Source organism: Gobio gobio (genome assembly GCF_949357685.1).
Source record: "Gobio gobio genome assembly, chromosome: 12".
Lineage (NCBI taxonomy): Eukaryota > Metazoa > Chordata > Actinopteri > Cypriniformes > Gobionidae > Gobio > Gobio gobio.
The window spans coordinates 33,328,363-33,352,091 of record NC_137105.1 but is presented as its reverse complement, the minus strand read 5'-3'; the positions used below and the strand labels follow the sequence as shown (position 1 = coordinate 33,352,091).

Here is a 23,729-nt window from a genome sequence, read left to right as displayed (position 1 = left end):
GCCGATGTTGAGCAGAAACTCATGACTGTATGCACATTTTAGAACCGATAGACGCGACGAGGACGTACAAAAACACTGACTCACAAGATAGAAAACACGAAAACACCGTTCTGTCGGGAGAGAGAGAAGCCGCAGTGTGTGCACGAATAATAAATAATTAGCTACACATAAGAAATCACTAATCACAGATCAGAAGGAACTGAAAAAAGACTTCTGTTTTCATTTGTACATCCAAACACTGAGAAACTGCCAGCGTTCACTCGTTCACAAGGAATGATCTCTCGAGCGTTTGCATGGGCGTGCCAGATTCTCTGGGCGGAGGAAAGGGAGGTAACCGTTCCTGCTTGGACGTCAAACCAGGAGACTTCAGGATTGGCTCGTCTGGCCTGTCATTTTCTCAAAGGCAGAGAAAGACAGCCAGAACTCGGGTTTACACCGATCAACATTTCTATCCACTTGGGGACAATATTCAGGCTAGGGGAACTCATATTAATGTTGAAAAACGACAATAAAATGACAATTTCATGCCATGGGACCTTTAAGGGGTTGCTCTTAATATTTCAGTAATTTTAATTACAGTTACTTCTGATGTAACTGCATTAAATACTGTATAGACTATATAGGACAGTTCTATATAAAAAAAACAATAGTGGATTTAACATCAAAATGTAATGTTGAAATGTATGCATTTCTCCCTTTACACACTTTGGTCAGTTCAAGAATAATTTCTGCAAGTGTATATTGTTTATTTGAAAGAATTAAAAGAGCAGTTTCATGTCTGTCCTTGCAATCACATTGTGCAAGATGTAATTAGTAGCTAATCAATAAACTTTTTACTGTAACTTGCCTAACGCTGTTTCTCACTCAAACTATTGTAGGCTATGGCTTCAGAGAGGATTTGGAATAATATAGATTAGCCTACTACTACTACTACTACGTTTAGGATACTTTTATGGCGTTTCTAGAGCTTACTATATCTTTGTTTTCCAAACACAACATAACAAATAGGTTTGAATTATGGCATCGTGTTTGATTTCTGTAATTTAATAAGCTTGTAAAAATACTCACGGTTCCAGTATACAGGATAACAGTCTTTCCCTTTGATGTCCACCTCGTAGAGTCCTCCACGGACGCATACTGCCTCCACGTTGATGCTTTCTGAATCCAGCTCCGTCTCGTCTGTTGAGCAGCATCCCGCATCCGTGCTCTCGGATACCGGCTGCGCTGCAGCCGCCGCCGCCGACTGCCTCCGGACCGCCGGTGCTTCGCATTCTGACGGTGACTCGAATAAATCCTCTGGTTCTTCACTGGCATCCCTTCGTTTGACCTCGTTCGGGTTAAGTTCGCAGAATTTGCGATGAGCCAACTCGATTTTCAAAGAGTCGTGTCCAACAAACGGTTTCCAGGTCCTCTTGTCCTCTTTGTAGAACCAGCGCACCTCTTCGGGTCCGAGTTCTGTGACAACTTCCCCGCGGTGCCGCGAGCTGTTGGAGCGGTTGCGCTTTTTCGAGGAGACGTTCCCGTCGCTTTCGCTGTAGTTAAGGTCGCCGGGGATGTCGAGATAATCAGAGTCCGGATCAGAACCGAGACGGCCATGATAGCCGGCGAAACCCTCTTCCACAAGGCCTAGCATGAGTTCCCGTTGGCCTCGGGGCAGCGGCAGATGTCCGTCTATGCCCGACTGCACCGCATTCATCCCGCCGTGTATCACATCGTCCGTGGGTTCGTCAAAGCAAGACGTGTACGACGCATCATCCATCCTTCCCCATTCACTGTCGCTGACATTTTCCCTGCTTTCCGAACAACTCAAAGACGTTTTGTCCTGACAAGCGCTCATCGCTGTCAACGCTTTCTAGAAAACCTCAAACGGGGCGATTTCAGCACCGGTCAGCTGATTATAATAACAACAAATCTAACGATGTCAAAACCTCTCCTTCCCCCGGCGCGACCAAAGCGGCCAGCATCTGTACGGCTGCGTCAATCACACACGTTGGACTTGAAACGCAATTGATTAAAAGCGAATTCACTCTCACAGTCCTCAACTTATAGGGCGGACACGCCAACCTGTTCACTTTCCATTAATATGCCGACTGTATTTCTCCCCTGTGGAGCCCCTCTGCTCTGTAGCGACGTCCGATTCGTGAACGAATCTTTCTGTCGACTCGGTTCTTGCTGTTCACAAAATCAGTCTGAACGAGTCTTCCACGACTGTCTGTCCGAGCGGTCTATATAGATCAGTGGTGCGAATGTGCCACTGTACTTTCTGTAATAACTATCAAGAAACCTTGCATTCATTCATTATTCAGTTATATTGTGGTGTGAGATACAGACATATTTATTTATCAATGAACATTTTCAATTTCAAGACCGACCTAAATTTTATGGAAAAAATTACTTTTTGGATTCACTGAATATTTTAATAAGGGAATTAAAGGTGTTTTATTGATTTGTTTTACTTATATTTCTTAAGTTTACTAATAAAAAGCCCAACTTTATTGTTTTGTTGACTTGAATAAGAAAGATTAGTGATCTTGTGAAGTATTTATTTGACATTGTATACCAAATTGTACCGTTATTTTGAATTTTAAATGATGAATTTTTAATATTTGAAGGTGCATATATAAATTGAATGTAATGTTATTGTTTACTTTAAATATATATATATACATATCCACATGACGCCGCAATTACGCGATGACGTAAACAAAACCGAATCTGTTTTGAACTGGTTCATTGCAACGATTTGTTCGAAAGAGCCGATTCTCTGAATGAATCGGACTTCCCTTCACTATTGCTGTAACGCTCCTCCCTATGCGTGACGGTATTGGTGTCATGTGCGGATTTGGTCCTGTGGGCTACCGTTGTAGCGGCTGTCACAACCGGAAGTTTACGTTCGTGAGTCTTGTAGGGTGACAGCCAGACGCAAGACTGGACAAGACACTAGACGACCGCATTTATATACATAAAAAACTATTTATTTTATTAGACGTGGCAGCATTTAATTGCATTGTATGAATGTAACGTTTTGAGTATGGCCGCGGAGTTTTTAGTGATGTTGTATGAGTATTCTCCGCTCTTTTACATTACTGTCATATCAGTATGTTTCATCATCACTGTGGCTGCAGTGTTGGGCTGGTAAGTCCATGTTTATCAAGATAAGTTAGTATTTTAAGCTAATGTTAAGATGGTGGACTGTGTGATGTTAAATTGGGCATTCCAGTTAGTTAGTCCTTTTTAAAAGCAGAAGTTAATGTCTACACCCTTCCCTTAATCTGTGTCTTACTAACTGTAGTATCTCCTCTCAAGGTTTGGATTTGATGTTCCCGTCATTTTACGCAGTTCAGATGAGAATGAATCTTTAATTCCTGTGCCTGAGAGGAAAATGGTACAGGTGACCAATCCCTTCGCTTTGGAGATGGACTCTACGGCTGGTACAGTAACTGGTGAGAATCAACTCACCAATGTTGAATCCATTTAAAATGAATAAAGTGTAATCCATAAGTGGTTGTGTTTTCTGGTCGTGTCAGAGGGTGTGAGCTTGCGGCCGTATTGCCTTGAAGACTGTGTCCTCAGCTGTTTCTGGGGCTGTGGGGTCCAGGCTCTCCAGGCGGCCCTTCAGAGTCACCAGCGTGAGCTCCGGCTCAGTACATCGGAGCTGTTTCAAGAAGCTCTGCAATTAAGCTACCTCCACCACCAAAGCTTCAAGTATCCTTTTAATTTATCTTATAGGAATAGCTCTGTAGTAACATTCCACATCATCCGTGCACCAGAACCATTAGGGAAAGTGAGGCAGGCTGTGCCACTTTTTACTAAAACTGTCTTGTAGGTAAAGAAAAAAGTTTGTGCTCTGCATTTACAATCAGACAGTTAAAGGGATAGTTCACCCAAAAATGAAAATTCTGTCATTAATTACTCCCCCTCATGTCGTCCCAAACCCGTAAGACCTTCGTTCATCTTCAGAACACAAAAATATTTTTGATGAAATCCAAGAGCTCTCTGACCCCACATAGACAGCAACACAACGACCACTTTCAAGGTCCAGAAAGGTAGGAAAGACATTGTTAAAACAGTCCATGCGACTTCAACCTTAATTTGACGAAGCGACGTGAATACTCTTTGTGCGCAAAAGAAAAAAAAAAACGACTTTATTCAACAATCTCTTCTCTTCCGTGACACTCTCCCACGGGATTCGCATAAGCACCACAACGCATGCATGTGGTGCTCAGCCAATAGTGAGCCGCCATTCTGCCATAGAACTCAGAAGTGCTGCACTGTGAATAGCCCAACAAAATGAACAAAGCGTTGAATGACAGGGAAGAGAAGACATTGTTGAATAAAGTCATTTTTTTCATTTTGCGCACAGTATTCTCGTCGCTTCATCAAATTAAGGTTGAACCACTGGAGTCACATGGACTATTTTAACAATGTCTTTCCTAGGGGTTGTTGTGTTGCTATTTCTTATTTTGTGTTCTGAAGATGAACGAAGGTCTTACGGGTTTGGAATGACAGGAAGGCGAGTAATTAATGACAATTTTAATTTTGGGGCGAACTAACCATTTAACGTAGTCATTGACTTCCATAGTACTTGTTTTTCCTACTATGGAAGTCAATGGCTATCGTCAACTGTTTGATTACCAACATTATTTAAAATATTTTTTTTTGTGTTCAGCTGAAGAAAGAAACTCACACAGGTTTGGAACAACTTTAGGGCGAGTATATGACTGAATATTGATTTTTGGGTGAACTATCCCTTTAAGTGGAACATCGAGTGATGATATTTCAAAGTGATTTCCGTCATTTTCACAGACAAATATTCTATTTACCTGCTTTAGTTTATTCTATTTAAACACTGCTAGGGATTAGAAGTGAAAAGAGGAGACAATTACATTTTAAAGAATCTGCGTGAAAAAAAATCGGGAAAGAGACGTAAGGATTTGGGGAGAAAAACTAGATTCTTAGTGCATTCCAGTGAATTATTCATGGGATATATAGGCAGTAAATCACGATAGCATACCACAAATGCACAGTATGTTTTAAAAAAAATAAATAATCAGGAGCGACTGAAAACGGCAGCGACTCTTGCCATAGATATTCTTGTTTTACTATGTCACATAAAATACCAAGCTTTACGCTATTCTCCTGACGTCTGAAAATAGAACATGAAGGAAATTTTACAGCTCATTCAGTCAAACTGACGGATAATGATTATTTTTGAAGTGTGCCATTTGGGACAGGCCGAGCCCGCACTGAAGACTTCAGTCAAATCGCTGCTACGTCACGAAAGTGTGGACTTGTAGGAAGACAGTGAGTGTTTAGGGTGCCATTTGGGACGGGCCTAATGTTGCAGCTGTATAGTGTGCCTTCCGGAAAAAGGGTCACGTGACAAAACACATCTTGCTCCACTCCCACTTTTTAAATTCATAGATCGAACACAATTGCATGATTTGTCCTTAACATAATATAAGTATACAGAAAGAAGAAAAAAAAGAATACTTCACCCAGATGCCACCAGATCTCGGAATAACCCATTTTGGGTTGCTCCCCCGGGATCGATACCCCTTGGTAGCTGTGCTGACACTGGCCAATCTGGAAACCAGTGACAACTACAATATTGTAAGCAGCTGTAAGAGTCTCTCATTATCAGATTGGTTTGATGGGAACAGGTGAAGTCTGTTAATAGCCTGTTATTCTCTAGGTGGCTAGTGTGACAGTCCTCCATGTTCCTGATGACAAATACAGACTCTCTGCCAGAATCTTGTTCCAGTATCTTCTCACGGCACATGGGAACTTTTACGATCTGAAGGTATGAAAATGTCATTTTTTGTATGCTCATTTTGATCACATTTAACCTTCATCACCTAGTGTCCCTAAAGCAAAATGGGACAGTGCCGTTAATTAACTTAATTTTGTCTAGAGTGGGATTGTGCGCTTCAAATTTCTGTTCTTTTTTTCCCACAGCCTCTCTTCATGTCAGCAGACAACAGCAACTTGTCTGGATCCACAGAGCCTTCGACTAGCACTCAAGACGCGGAGCCACAACCGGAAATACCAGGTGAAAAGGGGGAGGAGTCTGATTCAGAGGGGGAGTGGCCTGATACTCAAGGCAAAGACTGTGTGGTGTGTCAAAATGCACCGACAAACAGAGTGCTGCTTCCATGCCGACATGCATGTGTATGCGATGGCTGCGTGTGCCGCTTCCAGCACTGTCCGATCTGCAGAGCTTTTGTGCTTGAATCTTTTGCTCTGTCTAACCGACCAACTTGTGATATAGAAGAGGAGGACTTAACGGAAGACTAAACCTGTTTAAAATCAGTATTAAAGGCAAGCCTTTGCTGGAAAGGACCCGAAAAGAAAACATTGTAGCATCTTCAAGTTTGAGAGATGCAGGCAGCTGACCTTTAACCCCACATATGGACACTCCTAGAATTGTCAATTTTAGGCTTTTGAAGTTGGATGTGCTTGTAAAATGTGTTTAATATAGAGATTTTAAGTTGAATAGAATATTTATTTTTTTCCATATATTGGTTAAACTAACAAATACAGAATTCAGAATGAATCATTGTGGAGTTTTTCTTGTGGACATTGAGATTCAGCTATACTGTGGAAAAAAACATGGGAGTTTATTTTATTTTTTTATCATTGACTTTAATAACGTGGAAGGAAGCAGGCCAGTCACACACAGTTTATATACTGATCAAACAGCTATAAAGAGCCATATCATTTCTCAGGTCTACATACTTGGCCAGCAGGTAAAGATTTGTATTAAATTGGAGTTAAACAATGTTTTAACTGAACAACTGAAGTCGCTTGATGGTAGCAATGGAAATGTTTTCAAATGTTGACAAAAAATCTATTGCAGTAACTTTAAAAGTGTTGTGTCCATGGACAGTATGTTGAGATCTGATTAACCCCTCACATTTAAACTTTGCACAAAAATGTGGTTTTATACAGGTTTGTAGTCCAGTTTGGACTCCAGCTTCTTGGAGTCTGCCACCTTCCTCACAGCTTTCATGAAATCCTCCTGAGTCACATAATCATGGTCGGCACGAATGGCAAACATGCCTGTTGGAAAAAAGGAGGTCATACACTGGAAGGACTCCATCAAAAGTTCAGGGTTAGCATTACACCATTAGACCCCAAAAACACATCACTAACAGCTATTTTTAAAAAAAAACTAAAGTTGACGAGCAACAAACAGTTCAAAACAATTGTGTCCACCTTTCTATGGACCAGCTCAAACAGTAGAGCGTGGCGCTAGCAACGCCCAAGGTGATGGGTTCGATTCCCAGGGAAAGCAAGAACTGACCAAATGTAATTTAAGTCACTTTGGATAAAAGCGTCTGCCAAATGTGAAAATGGAAATGGACTAAAGCATCTAAAAAGTATTTGAGGGCACAGTCTGAGCTGCCGCAGAAGTTCATGACCCAAGTTGTCATAAACATAAGAATGCTTCATATAAGGTGCTTCAAACAAACTCATAAGCATTTAAAGCAGTTTGAGACATTTTCCCCTGCACATTACTTGCATTTGACAGTTTCTCTGTAAATAATAGAAAGTCAAGCAAGCAACTGTTAAACTTTACAGACTTCAGGCATTTAGTTTGTGCTTTTGTTTTTCTTTATTACGTTGGGCAAATTTTAGAATGTAATGTTTTTATTTTAACCTATTTCACGCAAATTTTTGTCTACATAGATTAGGCTTGCTACGATAGTCGGTGTTGACGCCCCCACCATTTTTTTAATAGTAATAAAATAATGTAGTTCAGTTAGAGAAGACACTACAAATAAAAACGGAATGTGTCTGCTTAATAAAGCATGAGCCGAAGTCGCAGCACAGACCAGCAGCAGGAGTCAGATTTCATTTATCATGAGAGCAAGGAGCTGAATGACAAGATGATCGCGGAAGATTTGGTTTCAAAACAAAACATAAAAGCGCCTATTTAAGTGAGTTTGTCATTGTAATGTTTTATGTTTTTCATTAAGAATAATAGGCTAAATGAACCCACCATTCAAGCAACCTGCACCCGAATTGGCGCTAATTCTATACCGAAAGAAAAATGCGCACGGCCGCACTGTCATTCATTCATAGTCCGCACACATTTACGGCCGCACTGTCATTCACGGTGCGTGTCCACTGGTGCGTTCAGTGAACATTTCCTCACTGTCACATCCCTAACATGGATACATTCACTACTTGTTTTAATGGCCTTCAATTCACACATTGGGGCTTTTCTCACTTGCAATAGTTAATCCTGGGTCATTCTAAACCCGGGTAAACAGAATTCTGGGTTTTCATAAGATGATGTGTCACACTGTACATTCCTAAACCTTCGGCTAATGTCCTTATTTGCAGTGTCACTAATAGACCCCTTTCACATTTCCGGGTTTCTCAGAGCGGAAATAGTCATAGTTAGGTTAACGAAGCTGTGAATGCTATAATATATTACATTAAATAGTGAATAAATTACATTTTCTTTGTGCGCCAATTTGCTCAAATAGCAAAAGAAAAACGCCACAATAGTGATTTCACACCTTTCAAAAAGAAGGGAAAATAGAGTGAGATTGATAATGGCAGTCAAAAGAGAGAAATATGTAGATTTATACCATCACTCCCATAGATGCTGTTTTAGAAACACCCTCACAGCAGCGGCAACTTGTTTTTTGATGTAAAGGTAATAAAATACAAAGTATTAGTGTTATAAATGTACATATATAAAAAAAAAAACTTGCAGGATTTACGATATTAATGACCGTTAAGACACGACAGTCTGTGAAAAGGGTCTATTGGACGAACACTGCACAACTTGTTTTCATAAAGGATCTAGCAATGGGAATCCTCGTATTATATATCACTGACTGTACGGTCATGTTTATACTGAATAGACTTGACTATAAAAGGTAAGAATGAAATCTCTTCTAGTTGTCACATTTTCTGTCACCATTTGACATTTTTCCCCCTCAAACGCTGAAACTACTGTTTATACAACACGCTGTGTTTCTGTGGCGGTTGTGAATGAGAGACACAATTGGCTGTCGATTGCTAAGCATCTAGCGGTAACATTCTAACACTGCATCATTTCACACTACAAGTTTGGCACAGCGATGCAGGTTTAATACTGCAAATGCGGAGCAGGGTTTCATAACCCAGGGTAAAAAGCGATGAAAAGCTCTATTGTTTGGAGGGCAACATTGGCCAGGATGTAAAAAAAAACATTTGGAGGGGGAAAAAAACGAAAATAAGGGGGCGTTTACACAACACAAAAAAGCCCTTATGCATTTTGGCCATTCATTTACATGACAACAGCATTTTGGAAGCCTGCAAATGCAAAATTTAGAAATTGCTTTCAAAGTGCAAGTTGTGACATTATGACATTTCCTACCAGCTTCAGTGCACACATTCCTCAGATCTGCTCCATTGAAACCGTCTGAAAGCTTGACAATGGCTTCATAATCTAGAGACAAAAGCAAATATAATGAGAGAGGAAAAGGAAATACTCAAAGAAAATAACCTCACAGCTATAAAAAAAAAGAAAGAGGAAAGTCATGGAGGCGCACCTATTTCTCCATGCTTGGTGATGGGACCAGAGTGGATCTTCAGGATGTCCAGTCGAGCCTGTTCATTCGGCAACTCAATGTCTGTACGATGGGAAAAGAAAAATGAATTCAAGTTTCCAAGCACATTCACAATGTGTGAAGAGGGAGGATATTGAAACACAAACATACGGATCTTTCGGTCCAGTCGGCCAGGACGCAGTAGGGCAGGGTCTAAAGTGTCTGGCCGGTTGGTGGCCATGATCATCTTGACTCTATGCAGAGTATCAAATCCATCCATCTGATTCAACAGCTGATATAGAGACAAAAATATTTGTTGATATGCAGGAACGTCTAAATCAATCAAATTAAGCATTAATAGACAACATAAAAGTTCATTAAGTAGATTTTAAATTAATAATAAAAAAAAACCTGCAATTGACACATTTTGAAACCACCTCCATACCTCCATAAGTGTCCTTTGAATCTCTCTATCTGCAGAGGTTCCTTCAGAAAACCGACGTCCACCTTCAAAAACAAAGTGCATGCTAAATCAATTAAGAACAACTGCACAATTCCCATGGCTTGAATATGATGCGGAAAAAAGCATTACCAATAGCATCGATCTCGTCCATGAAGATAATGCAGGGCTGATGGTCTCTGGCATAGTTGAACATCTCTCTGATGAGTCTGGCACTCTCACCAATGTACTTGTCAACAATGGAGCTGGACACAACCTGATTCAAAACATGTTTTATTCAACACTATGACCTTGTAACATAGCAGTTGCCTTGTGTCAAATTTACCTATACAAAACAGTATGACTTGAACTCGGTAGTTCATTTACAGCTTCTAAACCAACATACCTTCAGGAAGTTGCAGTCCAGCTGACTGGCCACAGCTCTGGCAAGAAGGGTCTTTCCAGTGCCTTTGTGTGAAAACAACACATTTGTTTCATATTCGTACATCTCAGTAACTAGCTGAAAAAAATGATGCAAGTGTCCATCAAACCATAATAGGGTGACTGACCTGGAGGTCCGTACAGGAGGCAGCCCTTGGGAGGGATGATGCCGACCCTCTGGAACAGCTCAGGATTGGTCAGAGGAAGCTCAATTACCTACAAAAGAGAATCCATCATTAAAACCATTCGACACATTCAGTCAAATCCAAAGCTGCATTTATTCTGTAATGCACAGATCTAGCCTTTAAACCCTGTTTACATTCAGACATACATGACTGTGTTTACATAGTCACAAGCAGTGTTAGAACTTTAGTCACGGTCCATGACTAAACATATTTACATGCTTTGCTTTATTTAGTTATGGAATATTAATGACATGAAATTATTAAATAGTCTTGTCACGATACTGGAATGTCAAATTCTATACATTGAAAAATATCAATATTTGACACCACGGGTAAAACTGCCATCTCATGCCACAAGATCTTGTGATATTAAAATGTGATGAAATTTATAATCAAGGTGAAAAGCTGTCTCTCGATATCCCCATGACATAGCGTGAGGGTGAAATTAGCATAGAATATGCCCCCTAGGGCTGCCACTAACGACTATTTTTATATCGATTAATCTTTCGACTAATTTATCGCAATAATTTTCAACAGTTTTACTTAAAAACATTTAACTTGCAACGTTGGCATTTAGTAGTGTACTATAAAAAAGTATAAATGTAAACAAGCCCTTGACAAAATGTAAAACTAAAAGACAAAAAATTTAATTTTTGTAAACCAACATAAAAAAAAGAGATTATCAGCAAATACTTTTTATATAGAAGTGTTGTGACGACACCAAATTTATGACTTCGATAGGATACCAGACTAAAATAACTCAATACCGATACTGAATCGATACCATGGCAAAAAACTGTAAAAGTAATTGAATATTATGACAGAACTTACAATTCATTGTTTTATCATTGTTTTAGGGTTAAAAAAAACCCCAAAACTAACTTGGCCGGCATGTTCCTGACCTGCCCTGCTTCACACAGAATATTAGGTCCGGCCTGTTATTTTCATCCCGGAGTCAAATCACCTTTGTTTGGCCTTCCCAGGGACGCTGTTCTTTGAGAACATGCATCTCCCCGTTATGGTAAGAGGCGTGACCTTTCCAGACAACGTGCGCTAAGCTGCTGTCGAATCACAACACGGGAACCACTGGCACAATCAGAACTCGTTACGCATTTCTGAAGGAGGGACTTCATAGAATAAGGAAATCTTCAAGCCGTTTTTAGGATAGTGAAAACAGCGGTATACAGATAAGTAAATTGTGTGAAAAATACAGTTTTTTTACACGCGAAACATGAACACGTGTTATATTGCACACTGTAAACACAATCAAAGCTTCAAAAAAACAGGAAAAATGGGACCTTTACGTTCCACATGACATATTTATGGTCCAAAAACAAACACTTTAGAAATATGTACACTTTAGTCAGAATTATTGCGTTCCGTTTCAATTGCGCTTTGTCTGTTTGGCGCGAATGTGCGTGGCAGCGCTCATTCACGGAAGCCTGAATTTTAGCGGGAGATTCAAATGCATAAGGCTCGTCCTCTCCTGACAGCAAAATGGACATATTTGCATGACTTCCTAACATTTACAGATGGAGAATCAACCTGTAAGTTATGCACTGTGGAAAGCCCCACATTTCAAACGCATTAAACACCGTAAGTAGCCTATTTATCTGTCTGTCAGCACAAGTAGCCAATCTCTCAGAGCATCTGACAGGGCAAGCTGCTTTAAACTATACATGTTAACTATATCTTACCAGTTATATGAAGCCCTTAATATAAAGCATGTGTCATGTTTAGAGCAAATTGTCTCAAGCACTTTCCCTGCATCAGCTCATTCTCCGCTATTTTTCAGATGCATTCGTATCAATCTACTGTATATTGATATAAACGGTATTGCCTCATTCCATATCGTTTCTAAAAAAATATATCGATATATTGTACAAACTCGATATACTGCCCAGCCCTACCACATTGTAAAAAAGCAAATAGTTGCAAGATAATTGTAATGGTAATTGATCAACGTTTATATTTGGGAAAAAAAGCTTTACCATATTAAGTGATCTCTTTAGAAGAAATGTTTGATTGCGTAGACTTTCAATAGATCTATTTGACAGTGTATGCATTGTTTTTCCCCATGTATCGAATATAGATACTTTTCCAGGTATCATATCAAAGTTAGAAATTCCAGTATCGTGACAACACTACTCCACTGTCTTTTTGATTTTTTTTATAGAAATAATAACCATTTAATATATTTGGATAGCGATCCATCAATGTAAACTACAAACTCTTGCACACAGTGGAGCAGGAATCACAGACCACTAGATCACAAGACCATGGAGGATTAGGACACATTAGGATTCAATGCGCAACAGAGCCTAAACGTCTGATAAATGTCTTATCTTGTAGAATGCGCAACATATTAGACAACACAATAGAGTGTCTCCCAATCAAACCCATCTTAGGCTGGGCTGTGTATTTGTAACCACCTCTTAGTGTTGTCATATTATAAAGTAATTAATTTGCTGACTAGAAGATGCATTAGCAGAGAAAGAACAGCAGTAGCCTATGTTTGCCGTCAAGGCTGAGAGGACATTAGTAGTACCTTAAGTAGTTAAAACAATGTGACAAAAATACATGCAAATCCGACCTAAATGTTTAATGTCACGATTGTTACCATCTTTTGCATTAGTTTATATTCAGCTGGTCACTTAGCATTCATTAGATGGCAAAGTTGCATATTTAAAACTAGTGACACAAGAAAGCAAATTGTTCATGCAGCAAATTTTCATGGTTCAGTACTGTTTTTTTGTAATAAATTTTAGCACTGTTTTACTTGTGTTATGTTTGTTGTTTTTTTAAACTATCAGTTTATTAATCGATTATTGGCAAATTCACTTTTGGTCGACCTCTAAGCTTTACTCTATTTTTGATCAAATAAATGCAGCCTTGATGAGCGTAAAGTACTTTTTTGAATGACAGTGGTGCATTTCATCAGCTGACATTGATATCAGTGTCTTTCTGACCTCTCTCAGCTCACGGATCTGCTCGGACAATCCACCGATCTCCGAGTAAGAAACGCTGCCAGGATCTTCATGGGACATGTTGTACACTAGAGGATCCACCTCCCGAGGCAAATACCTTGAGTATTCAGAAAAGAGGTTCTGGTAAAACGTACTAGCTGAATATTATTAAATATACACTTTTATATACACAAATAAACCTAGACTGGCAGCTAAGAGCACAAGCAGAGAGACTGAACCCCTTTACCTCATGATGGTGAGAGTCGTCATGTCCAGAGCCACTCTAGTGCCTGGTTTAAGCTTGGTTTTATCCAGCTAAAATAAGAACATATGGCCAGATAAGATAAAGGACACAGCAGCAAGCACACAAAAATATTAACCCCATAAAGTCTACTGTATCATATTTTATATGACTTTGGCAAGTAGCAAGTAAAAGGCCTTTTTGTATAGTTGTAAAATTGTCCCCCTTGTGGTCTTTTTGCTTTTTATAACGTAAATGTAAGAATAACATGTTTGTTAATTATATTTTAAGATGAACACTTGACTGAAGCAACTTAGATTTACTTGATTTATACACACTCTTTTTTCTAAATATGATACATCAGAATTTTGAACAATGTTTATTTGTACATCTCTAAATTATCTGGGAGATCTTAAAGGGATAATTCACCCAAAAATAAAAATTGTGTCATTTACTCACCCTCAAGTTGTTCCAAACCTGTATAACTTTATTCTGCTGAACACAAAATATGATATTTTGAAGATTATGGTAACCAAACAGTTAATGGACCCCATAGACTTCCATGGTAGGAAAATGGGGTCCATCAACTGTTTGATTTCCGACATTCTTCAAAACATCTTGTTTTGTGATCAGCAGAAAAAAGAAACTCATATTGGAACAACTTGAGGGCAAGTAAATTATGACAGAATTTTCATTTTTGAGAGTTTCATCTCTTTAATGCAGGTCCATGAGTAAATTGTACACATTTTCAGTGGCCAAAAACCAAATGTGGGTCCTTCTGCATACAGCTGAGATATATATACACATACATATATTTACACACACACACATATATATTAGGGTTGTGCTCAGAATAGATACAACGATACATCCTGACAATGCACATATCGATACAGCAGCTGCCGTATCGATTCTGTGTGCTTTTGAATGTAACCAATTATCACGTGACGTCAAGTGGTGCCAATTTTAGCAACGAGACATTCAAAATGGATGAGGATTTTAAGTTGTTACAGTTTTTACTTTTAAGGAATATGTTTTAAGATTTGTTTAGTCATTGAGCATTGTTGACACGCTTCAGTAATTTAGGGCTGGGTAAAAAAATATTGATTTCTCAATTTTAATCGATCCTCATTTTTACAAACCGATATCGATTCTTAAATTCCAAGAGTCATTGAGTCATCCTGTTTTCAGTTGATGAATGAACGGAACATTATAGCGTGCCTCCCATCCATTAAAATCACAATAATCTTTGTGCTTTGTTACTATTGATATTAAACAAAGTCTCAGATTTCAAATTACCTCCATTTTATTATGAAATCCAAAAACAAATACAGTTTTGACGCTGTGGAGTTATATCTCTCTAGTGCAGCTCAGCTCAAGAGAAGCGGCAGCGCACGGCACACACATGAACTAATCTTCTCTTCCGCATTAATACCAGTTACAGTGCGAAATAAACATGAATGAGCATCTGAAAGCGTGTTAAAAGATACAGTACAACTTACCGAAATCAGTATCACGTCTCATGTAAATCGCTCAGTGAGTGTTTCAAACACGGAAAGACGTCAGTAAAACAGCTTGTTAAACAATGTTAAAAATGTTAAACATATCCAGTGTCCATAAACTCGTTAGTCAATAAAATGTTACTCTAAAGAGGAGCATTCTGTTAAATATATTCACCATATTACATATTAATTATAATTTTTAATGTTCTTCAATATTTAATGCATGTTTGAATAAATCTGGCAAGTATTTATGACAGCCACTATTGAAATGTTTATATTTCAAAAAACGAATTGGAGTAGAACTATGATTATGTAATTGTAAAGTTAATATTATAACTTTATTATTATTTAAAAAAACATAATTGAGTGTAATTTAAGTGTTTGTATAAATCAGTTAATTTTTACCTTCAATATTATTGTAGGCAAATGTCGCCTAGTAGCCTGACTCCCATAATTTACAACATTAGTAGGGGTGTAAGAATACACTAAATCAGGGGTGTCCAAAGTCCGGCCCGCGGGCCAAATGCGGCCCGGGGATGAATTTCAAACGGCCCGCAGCGCGTCTATTAAAATGTATTATATGTGGCCCGCCACGGATCATTTACAAATCGTGCAGTTTCACGATGTCACCGCAAGGTGGCAGTACTAGATTTTAGGCCAGGGAAACAGCGCCCAAAGCGGAACGAAACAGCGCTGCTTGTGCTCTGCGCAACTCGCGAGCTCTGACTCTGAACAAATGTGTTTACCTGCTGAGTGTCTCGTTCACGCGACCACTAAACAGCTCGTGAGAAGTTTTCGAGTTCGGCACAGAGGTCTCCGGTACGAGCTGCGAATCTCTCTGTGATTTGATTTAATTTCCAGTTAAACAGCGCTGACTTAATCAACAACACTAACGTGCAAATCAGCTGAGCCGATTCAAAATACTTTTCAAACAACAATTCGCATTTCGAATTTATCATGGATTTACTGTAGTAACACATAATGTGTATGTATTACTTTTTGCCTTGTGTGCACTGCAAAAAATGCTGTCATTTAGTATTTTTGTCTTGTTTCTAGTCTAAATATATCAAAAAATTCTTAAATCAAGATGTTACGAGATAAGTTAAATGACATTAGATATTTTTTCTTGTTTTCTGGAAAATAAAATTAAATTTAAGTGAGTTTTTGTTTAAAACAAGCAAATATATCTGGCAATGGGGTAAGAAAAATTATGTTTCTGTTTGGAATCTTTAAGGAAGATTTTGGAAGATTATTTTTCTAATCCATTGGCAGATAATTTAGTTTGTTTCAAGCAATAACTCAATTCATTTAGATTTTTTCCCCCAGGAATCAATAAAAAATATGTAATTTTCCTGGTAAAAGCATATTGATTTAAGAATTTTTAGATATTTAGACTGGAAAAAAGACAGAAATACCAAGTCACAAAAGCGTGTTTTGTAGTGTGGTTTTACCTGTGGTGATCTAAATAGAGCACTTATTAAATTTAAATAAGAATAGAGTTCTAACTCTGTAATAATATTAAAATTTCACCCATTAAAACTTTTTGGTTGATGAAAGTTTTACAGATATTGTTAAATATCTACATTTCCTGTGTCCTATCTCAAGCTACTCTACTGTCAGCTCAAGCTTTTGTAAAATCTGTCATGTTTCAACAAAACATGTCATATATATATATATATATATTATATATAATAGGCTAGAAAAGGGACCGGCCCCCGGCTATGTCCACAATATCGAATCCGGCCCCCTTTAAAAAAAGTTTGGACACCCCTGCACTAAATGGTTCGGTACGTACCTCTTTTTTGAAGTCACGGTTCGGTACAGCAGTTTTACAAAATTACTTTTTATTTATTTTTATTAAACAGTGGTTTACTGAAAAAATTGTGTCTGTCCTTAAATTAATTCAATTATAACTAACAGTTTCTTAAAGATAATGCTGTAAACTATATAGGAAGCGCTTACTTGTACATTACTATAATATTAAAGGTTAACAACAGAGCCCAAACTATTAGCCTAAATTCAGTTGCTATTTATGTTTATAATCAAAACTCAAATGACACAATGTATGCAAACATGTAAACTTCACATTAGGCATTTTTTGCATTAACTTCTAAATCTAATTATAAAAGTATGTTTTTTCTCCAATTCATTGTTGAATGAATATATAGGCTAATATAGTGCATATATTTAGTGGAAGAGGTGATTTCAGCTGTGGACACTGAATGACTTCTGAGGTAAATGTGATGCTAATGTATTGTTCACAAGCTGTATTATTGACGCCTTTCCACAGTTGAAACACTGATTGAGCGATTACACGACATATGATACGTTTCAGTAAGTTGTAATGACGGAAACGGTTCGGTACGAAAATGTGTACTGTACAGCCCTAAACATTAGTTAAGAGATTTTTTTCCTTGAGAAAATTTGCCATGTATTGTACCTGATATGTATCCAAAATAATTGATATTGAATCAAAATCTAGTCGAATAGTGAAATTTATGTCAATACCCAGCCCTACTATAATTGTCATTTCAGTTATTGAGGCAGAGACTTTAAAACTAAAAGCCATTCTAAGCTTTTTTTGTGACAATTTATTTATTTCATTTAACTCGTTTTTTTAATGACAAAAACAAAATAGTTTTCAGTTATCACAACTGTTATAACACTGGTTGGTTATTCAATAAACATATATTACTGTCACTAAACTTTGCTCAAAAGAGTTTAAATTCCAAATGTATCCATATTGTGATATGCATCGTATCGTGACTTTAGTATCATGATGCATATCTTATCATTGTCGTGATACACAGCCCTAATATATATATATATATATATATATATATATATATATATATATATATATATATATATATATATATATATATATATATATATATAAAAAATACAGACTCATGGTTAAATAAACGGTTCCATTCAACAACAAAAAAAGACTATTACTTCATGTCATGCTTAATCATAAAGTAAAATCAATGCTTTTACCTGTCTGCGACATCCAACAACATAGCGTGGGCCATTGGTTGCTTTGACAATAACTACAAAAGAAGAAGAAATTAAGGAACAGAGCAACATTAGACTGACTATAAACTACACCGGAATAAAAGTGTTCTGAACTTACATTTCTCCTCGGTCAGTTGTTTCAGCACCTCACCAACAATCTATAAAGACAACGAGTTGATCAGACCATGAGAAACAGATGTCTGGCTCATTTCATGTTGGTATTATAAAACACTGCAGCAGGTTGTGCTTCGACCTTACCTGTCCCACACTCTGTAAAGCTTTCAGATCATTCTCAGACTTCTCATACTGTTTAGTGAGTTCCTTCAGCTGCTCTCTCACTGAAACAAGCCAATGAAGCGATATAAAGTGTTTATTTACATGTAAACTACAAACATGTGAATAAAGTTTCATCTGCTTCATGTATCAGAGATGCTAAACGTCCATTGGTGAGTGTTACCTCAAGGAGAATAACTGACTGAGAAATGACAATTTTTTTTTTATTGTAGACGTTATTAAGTATAGCAAGAACGCTAAAAACATGCTGGGCAAATTAATTTATTAACTAAATTGGTATCTGTCGACAATCTTAGCTGTTACCATTAGCCGCTAATTGACTTCAGCACTGCATGACAAAGCGACTTACAGCACAGACTGCCGAAATAAAACAAACAACAGCCGGAGAAGGTATCAAACTGGTCAATAACAGTCTGACGTGAACAGAAATACATCTTACTTACACTCTTTGAGGCGTCCGTCAATCTCTTTATGCTCCAGTAATTTTTTTCTGTAGTCTTGTAAACCTTTTTCCCTGGTATCCGCCATGTTCGCTGCCGCTCTGCTCTCGCTTCTTCGTGCTGTTTAATTTTAGCGGTTGGCAAAAGCATGTGACGGCGCATTACCGCTCCCTACTGGACGACCAGAGCGCTCGCGTGATGATTCATATTAAAGGCACAATATGTAAGACTTTTGGATTCAAATATCCAAAAACCACTAGAAAAATGTTCTATATTTTGTTAACTTGTGTACTTACACTTTCCCAAGAATGTTTAAAACCAGAGAAATGAAATACACCCAACGTAAATATCAAATTTGCAAAAACTCCCATGTAGGCCTATCACAAAAAATCGCATGTATCAGCCAATTCGAAAAAGGAATATTTTGCAAACCTGCAATGGAAAAAAAAACAAAAATTCTCGCATTTACAGGCCACCTGGTGCAAGTAAAAGTCGATCATTCTTTAAAGATGATGCAGTGTTTGGACAGAAGACGAGAGAGAGTTCTTTATTAAAAGACAAAAGAATGTACAAGAATACTGAATGCTAAACAAAGAAATGCCACAATTCATCAAGACCTTGAAGCAGATAGGAGGGACCCAGAAACACCCAGGTAAGCCTCATACATGGCGGCTCCCTTCAATTAAAAATAATGGCTAGACCGGTGGCTGGGATATAAGTAGGCTAAACCTACCAACATCTGTTGCCAAGATTTTTTGAATGACTTATCGCGAGAGGAAAAAACTCTGGTTTAGTAGCATAACATCGGTTAATGGAACCGCTGTCATTTCGCAATAGTTTTTTATTGACATTTAGAAAATACAGCAAAAGTTGTGTGCAAATCTTTAATGGAAACACGGCTAATGACATCATATTGACATGGAACACATGGAAACACCAAAGCCGCTTTAATATATTATTTTTTTTATTAGACAAGGGAACAACTATTTGGATTCATTTATATACAGAATTATTGTACAATAATACAGCATTTTCTCCATCATACAATATGTTTTAAAATTAACAGCACGCAATTTAGCAACACAAGTCATCCAGCATTTATTAATATGATATTCAAAATATCAATCTAGCTTACTGCAGTGTGCAACAAGTGTCTCATAGCAGCTCAAATGTATCTAATATGATCAACAGCGCTGCTGTCGCCGTGTATCACACTCGTTCAGCTCCCACAGCACTCGGTCACGCAATCTCATCCATGAACATGATTTCTGCCCGCGTCCCATTCTGATTCTTTTCCACTGGCTGTGAGGTGAAGACGACAAGGGAACTCCCAAGATTCTGCGCTCAATCTCTGCGCTATCAAGCTACACCTTTGTTTTGAATAGGCGACCTCTAGCTGCGAAAAACGACATAGTGTGGCTTTAAAGCCACCATGAAATCAAAAATCACAATTCAAATTTTTTTAATGGAATATTGCAGTTGGCCTATGAGTTTTAAATGAACTTTTTTTAAAGCCATGTTCCCTCGTGGTAATCAACATAGCTTCCCCTCCCTCTTGCGCTGTCACCTTTTCTCTGATGACATGTTTACTGGCGAGGGCGGGACAACCTGTCACTCACATGATGTCGACCAATAGCAAACAACAACCATCCAATCAATTCTCAACATACAAAAAATCCCACCCTTTAAACTAAACCATGATCAATAAACTGTTGTGATCTCATATTTGGAATCCTTAAATGTCCTGTTCTTCGTGATCCTATTTTTCAAACTTTAGTTAGTGTGTAATGTTGCTGTTAGAGCATAAATAATACCTGTAAAATTATAAAGCTCAAAGTTCAATGCCAAGCGAGATATTTTATTTAACAGAAGTTCCCTTTCAAAGCCTACAGCGAACGGCCGGTTTGGACTACATCCCGGTACATCCTGCTTTAATTACGTCAGTAGAACAGTTTGTTGACTAACCTCCGCCCACAAGAATACGCGATAAAGGGGGCGTGGTCTTGTTGCTCCCTCGTGGAGAAGAGGAAGTGTTGCGTTCGGTTCGGTTCGGTTGCGTTTGTCGCCATGTCGTTCAGACGCTGTTATTTTCATCCCGGAGTCAAATCACCTTTGTTTGGCCTTCAGGGGCTGTAGTTTGAGCGCGTTCATCTCCCCGTTATGGTAAGAGGCGTGACCTTTCCGGTAACGTGCGCTCTGCGTGCCCTAAGCTGCTGTTGAATCACAACACGGGAACCGCTGGCACAATCAGAACTCGTTACGTATTTCTCAAGGAGGGACTTCATAGAACGAGGAAATTCTCAGGCCGTTTTGAGGACAGTGAAAACAGCGGTGTAAATTGTGTGAAAAATAATGTGTTTTTTTACACATGAAACATGAACACATGTTATATTGCACACTGTAAACACAATCAAAGCTTCAAAAAACACGAAAAACGGGACCTTTAAATAAGAAAATAATATAACTGAAAATATAGAATGTGTTTTGTGACTTGGACCTTTATAAAGAACAGATTTGGGTGTTGGGACTGTGGCAACATATTGTCAGTCACATGCAATTGTGAAAGTAAAAGCTATCTTAAGAACATAGCTTACACATACTTCTCACAACTGTATATATTGTTATATAGGCGGTGGATGTTTGGTGAACCCAGATGTTACCAAAACCCTAACCCTAAATCAAGAAAAAAAATGACTCAGAACAACCATATCACACAATTATTACCAATGATAAACAATGATAAAGGCTACCATTGGAGCATATACACAGAGTAATGGGAGTAACATGCTTCATTTGTCTATAACTCAGAAAAAACAAAAATTGTTCATTTGTCCAGGGCATATGTATTTGGAACAACCAAACAAATACATAAAAAAAATAAAAAGCAATCCGAAGACCAACATCAACACCTCTCTGTTCCTGTTAACAACAAAACAAAATCGCAATTTTACTTACTTAGTTAATACTTAATATCTATCTATCTATCTATCTATCTATCTATCTATCTATCTATCTATCTATCTATCTATCTATCTATCTATCTATCTATCTATCTATCTATCTATCTATCTATCTATCTATCTATCTATCTATCTATCTATCTATCTATCTATCTATCTATCTATCTATCTATCTATCTATCGATCTATCGATCTAATGTCAAATGTATTACCATGCTCCCTCAGATCTGGCGCTGTGTTTATTTGGTTCATCATCACCATCCTCCTCCTCATCATCATCATCATCATCATCATCATCATCATCATCTTCCTCCTCATTATCACCCTCCTCATCATCAGTATTATTACCATCATCACCAACACGATTATCATTGTCATCCAATTTTGGTTCACTTGGACATAAGGAACTGGAAAAAAAAATTACAAAATAAATTAAAATATTACAAATACTACTACTACTACTACTACTACTAAGAATAATACTGTTAAACATTTAAAAGGTGCAAAAATTGACAATAAACAATAAAACAACACTAAAACAATAGTGCAAAATTAAGAAATGATACCTGTTTCTTAACTCAAGTGATGTATTGGCTGACCAGGTCGACGGAAGGACGGTTACCATAATTTCCCTCCAGTTGTGCACATTATAAATGTATGATAACTCTACTTCTTCTCTGAAAACACAAACATCAACATGAATTTCAACACATTTTCAATCCTTGGTGTATCAAATGAAACAATGAATATTCATCAAGGAAAATGTAGAAGAATGAACATTTGTACCTGGCTCTCAGCGTTGCTGAACTGGTTAAACTCGGTAGGCTAAAAAATAATAATTAAAATAAAATAATAATAATAATAATAATAATAATACGTTTTTCAATAGGCACTATTTATTAAAATAAAAAACATTTTCACTGAAAACACAATTTATAAAATATAAAAAAAACACACAAAAGTGCTAGACACTTCTTCTGGATTAATGGGGTGTCCTTGAAAATGAAAATTGTTAACAGGCAGTAATGTTTTAAAACTGTAAACATTAGCACTCTTCATTTTTGACAGGTGGAAGCATAGAAGAAATCTTTGAAGAAATACAGAAATATAGTGTCATGTTAAACTTACCTTGTGTAGTTGTAACTTGGATACCATGCCTGTGATGAGTTCTGCGCAGCACCTGAAAAACAGGCAATTTCTTTACCAGACATAATTTCTCAAATGATATCTGTGGCAGAATGATTTGTGCTGTGTGTCTGAAGTGCTCTCAACACGTATGTAACACACTAAAGAAGGGCAATAGTAAGGACTGTGATTCCACTGGTGAATACATTTCTTGCCCCTCCTTTTTTCTCACAGCAGACCGAAAAGTCCCATTTATGATATCAGGTGCAAATGACGCAACAGTTAAGATCCAATATTGTTAACAGTTAATATCCAACTGTTTTCTGGGACTCTTAAAGACTTTGTTGCACTTCATTTTAGAGTGTCTATAGTAATTATACTATTAAGTGAGTAATATTAACAACATAGGTCTAGGGTTAAAACTAGGGGTTGGTTTACGGTTAGTTGCATAATATTATGCATAATTTACTCAACATTATGGATACTGTAAAATAAAGTGTTACCAAGACTTCTCAGAAAACTAGTGTTGTCAAATCTACTTTTCCTTTGGCTACAATACAATAAGTG

At 37.7% G+C, this 23,729-nt stretch overlaps 4 protein-coding genes across 6 annotated transcripts in view; 1 reads left to right on the top strand and 3 right to left on the bottom strand.

Moving 5' to 3' along the window:
- Positions 1 to 2,171, bottom strand: part of ddhd1b (DDHD domain containing 1b) — a 29,577-nt gene extending 27,406 nt beyond the window's left edge. For both annotated transcript variants that reach the window (XM_079832012.1, XM_079832011.1), the window contains exon 1: positions 1,069 to 2,171. In XM_079832012.1, the coding sequence (XP_079688138.1) occupies positions 1,069 to 1,837 (769 nt within the window). In that variant the 5' untranslated portion in view covers positions 1,838 to 2,171. The remainder of the gene's footprint in view (positions 1 to 1,068) is intronic.
- Positions 2,172 to 2,857: 686 nt separating this feature from the next.
- cgrrf1 (cell growth regulator with ring finger domain 1) lies at positions 2,858 to 6,554 on the top strand. Of its 2 annotated transcripts, none has more exons than XM_079831248.1 (6): positions 2,858 to 3,135; positions 3,307 to 3,443; positions 3,528 to 3,705; positions 5,466 to 5,613; positions 5,696 to 5,803; positions 5,959 to 6,554. In XM_079831248.1, exons 1-6 carry the CDS (start codon positions 3,032 to 3,034, stop codon positions 6,295 to 6,297), a joined length of 1,014 nt encoding a protein of 337 aa, XP_079687374.1. In that variant the 5' UTR covers positions 2,858 to 3,031; the 3' UTR covers positions 6,298 to 6,554. The 2 variants fall into 2 exon arrangements, with proteins under 2 accessions (XP_079687374.1, XP_079687375.1); XM_079831249.1 differs by having other exon boundaries at positions 2,928 to 3,135; positions 3,307 to 3,431.
- Positions 6,446 to 19,216, bottom strand: psmc6 (proteasome 26S subunit, ATPase 6). Its single transcript, XM_079831247.1, has 14 exons — positions 19,081 to 19,216; positions 18,602 to 18,681; positions 18,462 to 18,501; positions 18,326 to 18,378; positions 13,830 to 13,897; positions 13,586 to 13,700; positions 10,560 to 10,647; positions 10,397 to 10,458; positions 10,144 to 10,267; positions 9,997 to 10,058; positions 9,723 to 9,843; positions 9,555 to 9,635; positions 9,380 to 9,451; positions 6,446 to 7,062 (listed from the first exon to the last, which is right to left on the bottom strand). The coding sequence occupies exons 1-14, from the start codon at positions 19,163 to 19,165 to the stop codon at positions 6,944 to 6,946; spliced, it is 1,170 nt and encodes a 389-aa protein (XP_079687373.1). The 5' UTR covers positions 19,166 to 19,216; the 3' UTR covers positions 6,446 to 6,943.
- Positions 19,217 to 20,034: 818 nt separating this feature from the next.
- On the bottom strand, positions 20,035 to 23,335 carry LOC307135185 (uncharacterized protein). The gene is made up of 5 exons (XM_079831405.1): positions 23,166 to 23,335; positions 22,824 to 22,862; positions 22,604 to 22,714; positions 22,250 to 22,444; positions 20,035 to 21,996 (listed from the first exon to the last, which is right to left on the bottom strand). The coding sequence occupies exons 1-5, from the start codon at positions 23,246 to 23,248 to the stop codon at positions 21,882 to 21,884; spliced, it is 543 nt and encodes a 180-aa protein (XP_079687531.1). The 5' UTR covers positions 23,249 to 23,335; the 3' UTR covers positions 20,035 to 21,881.
- Between the last annotated feature and the right edge of the window lie 394 nt (positions 23,336 to 23,729).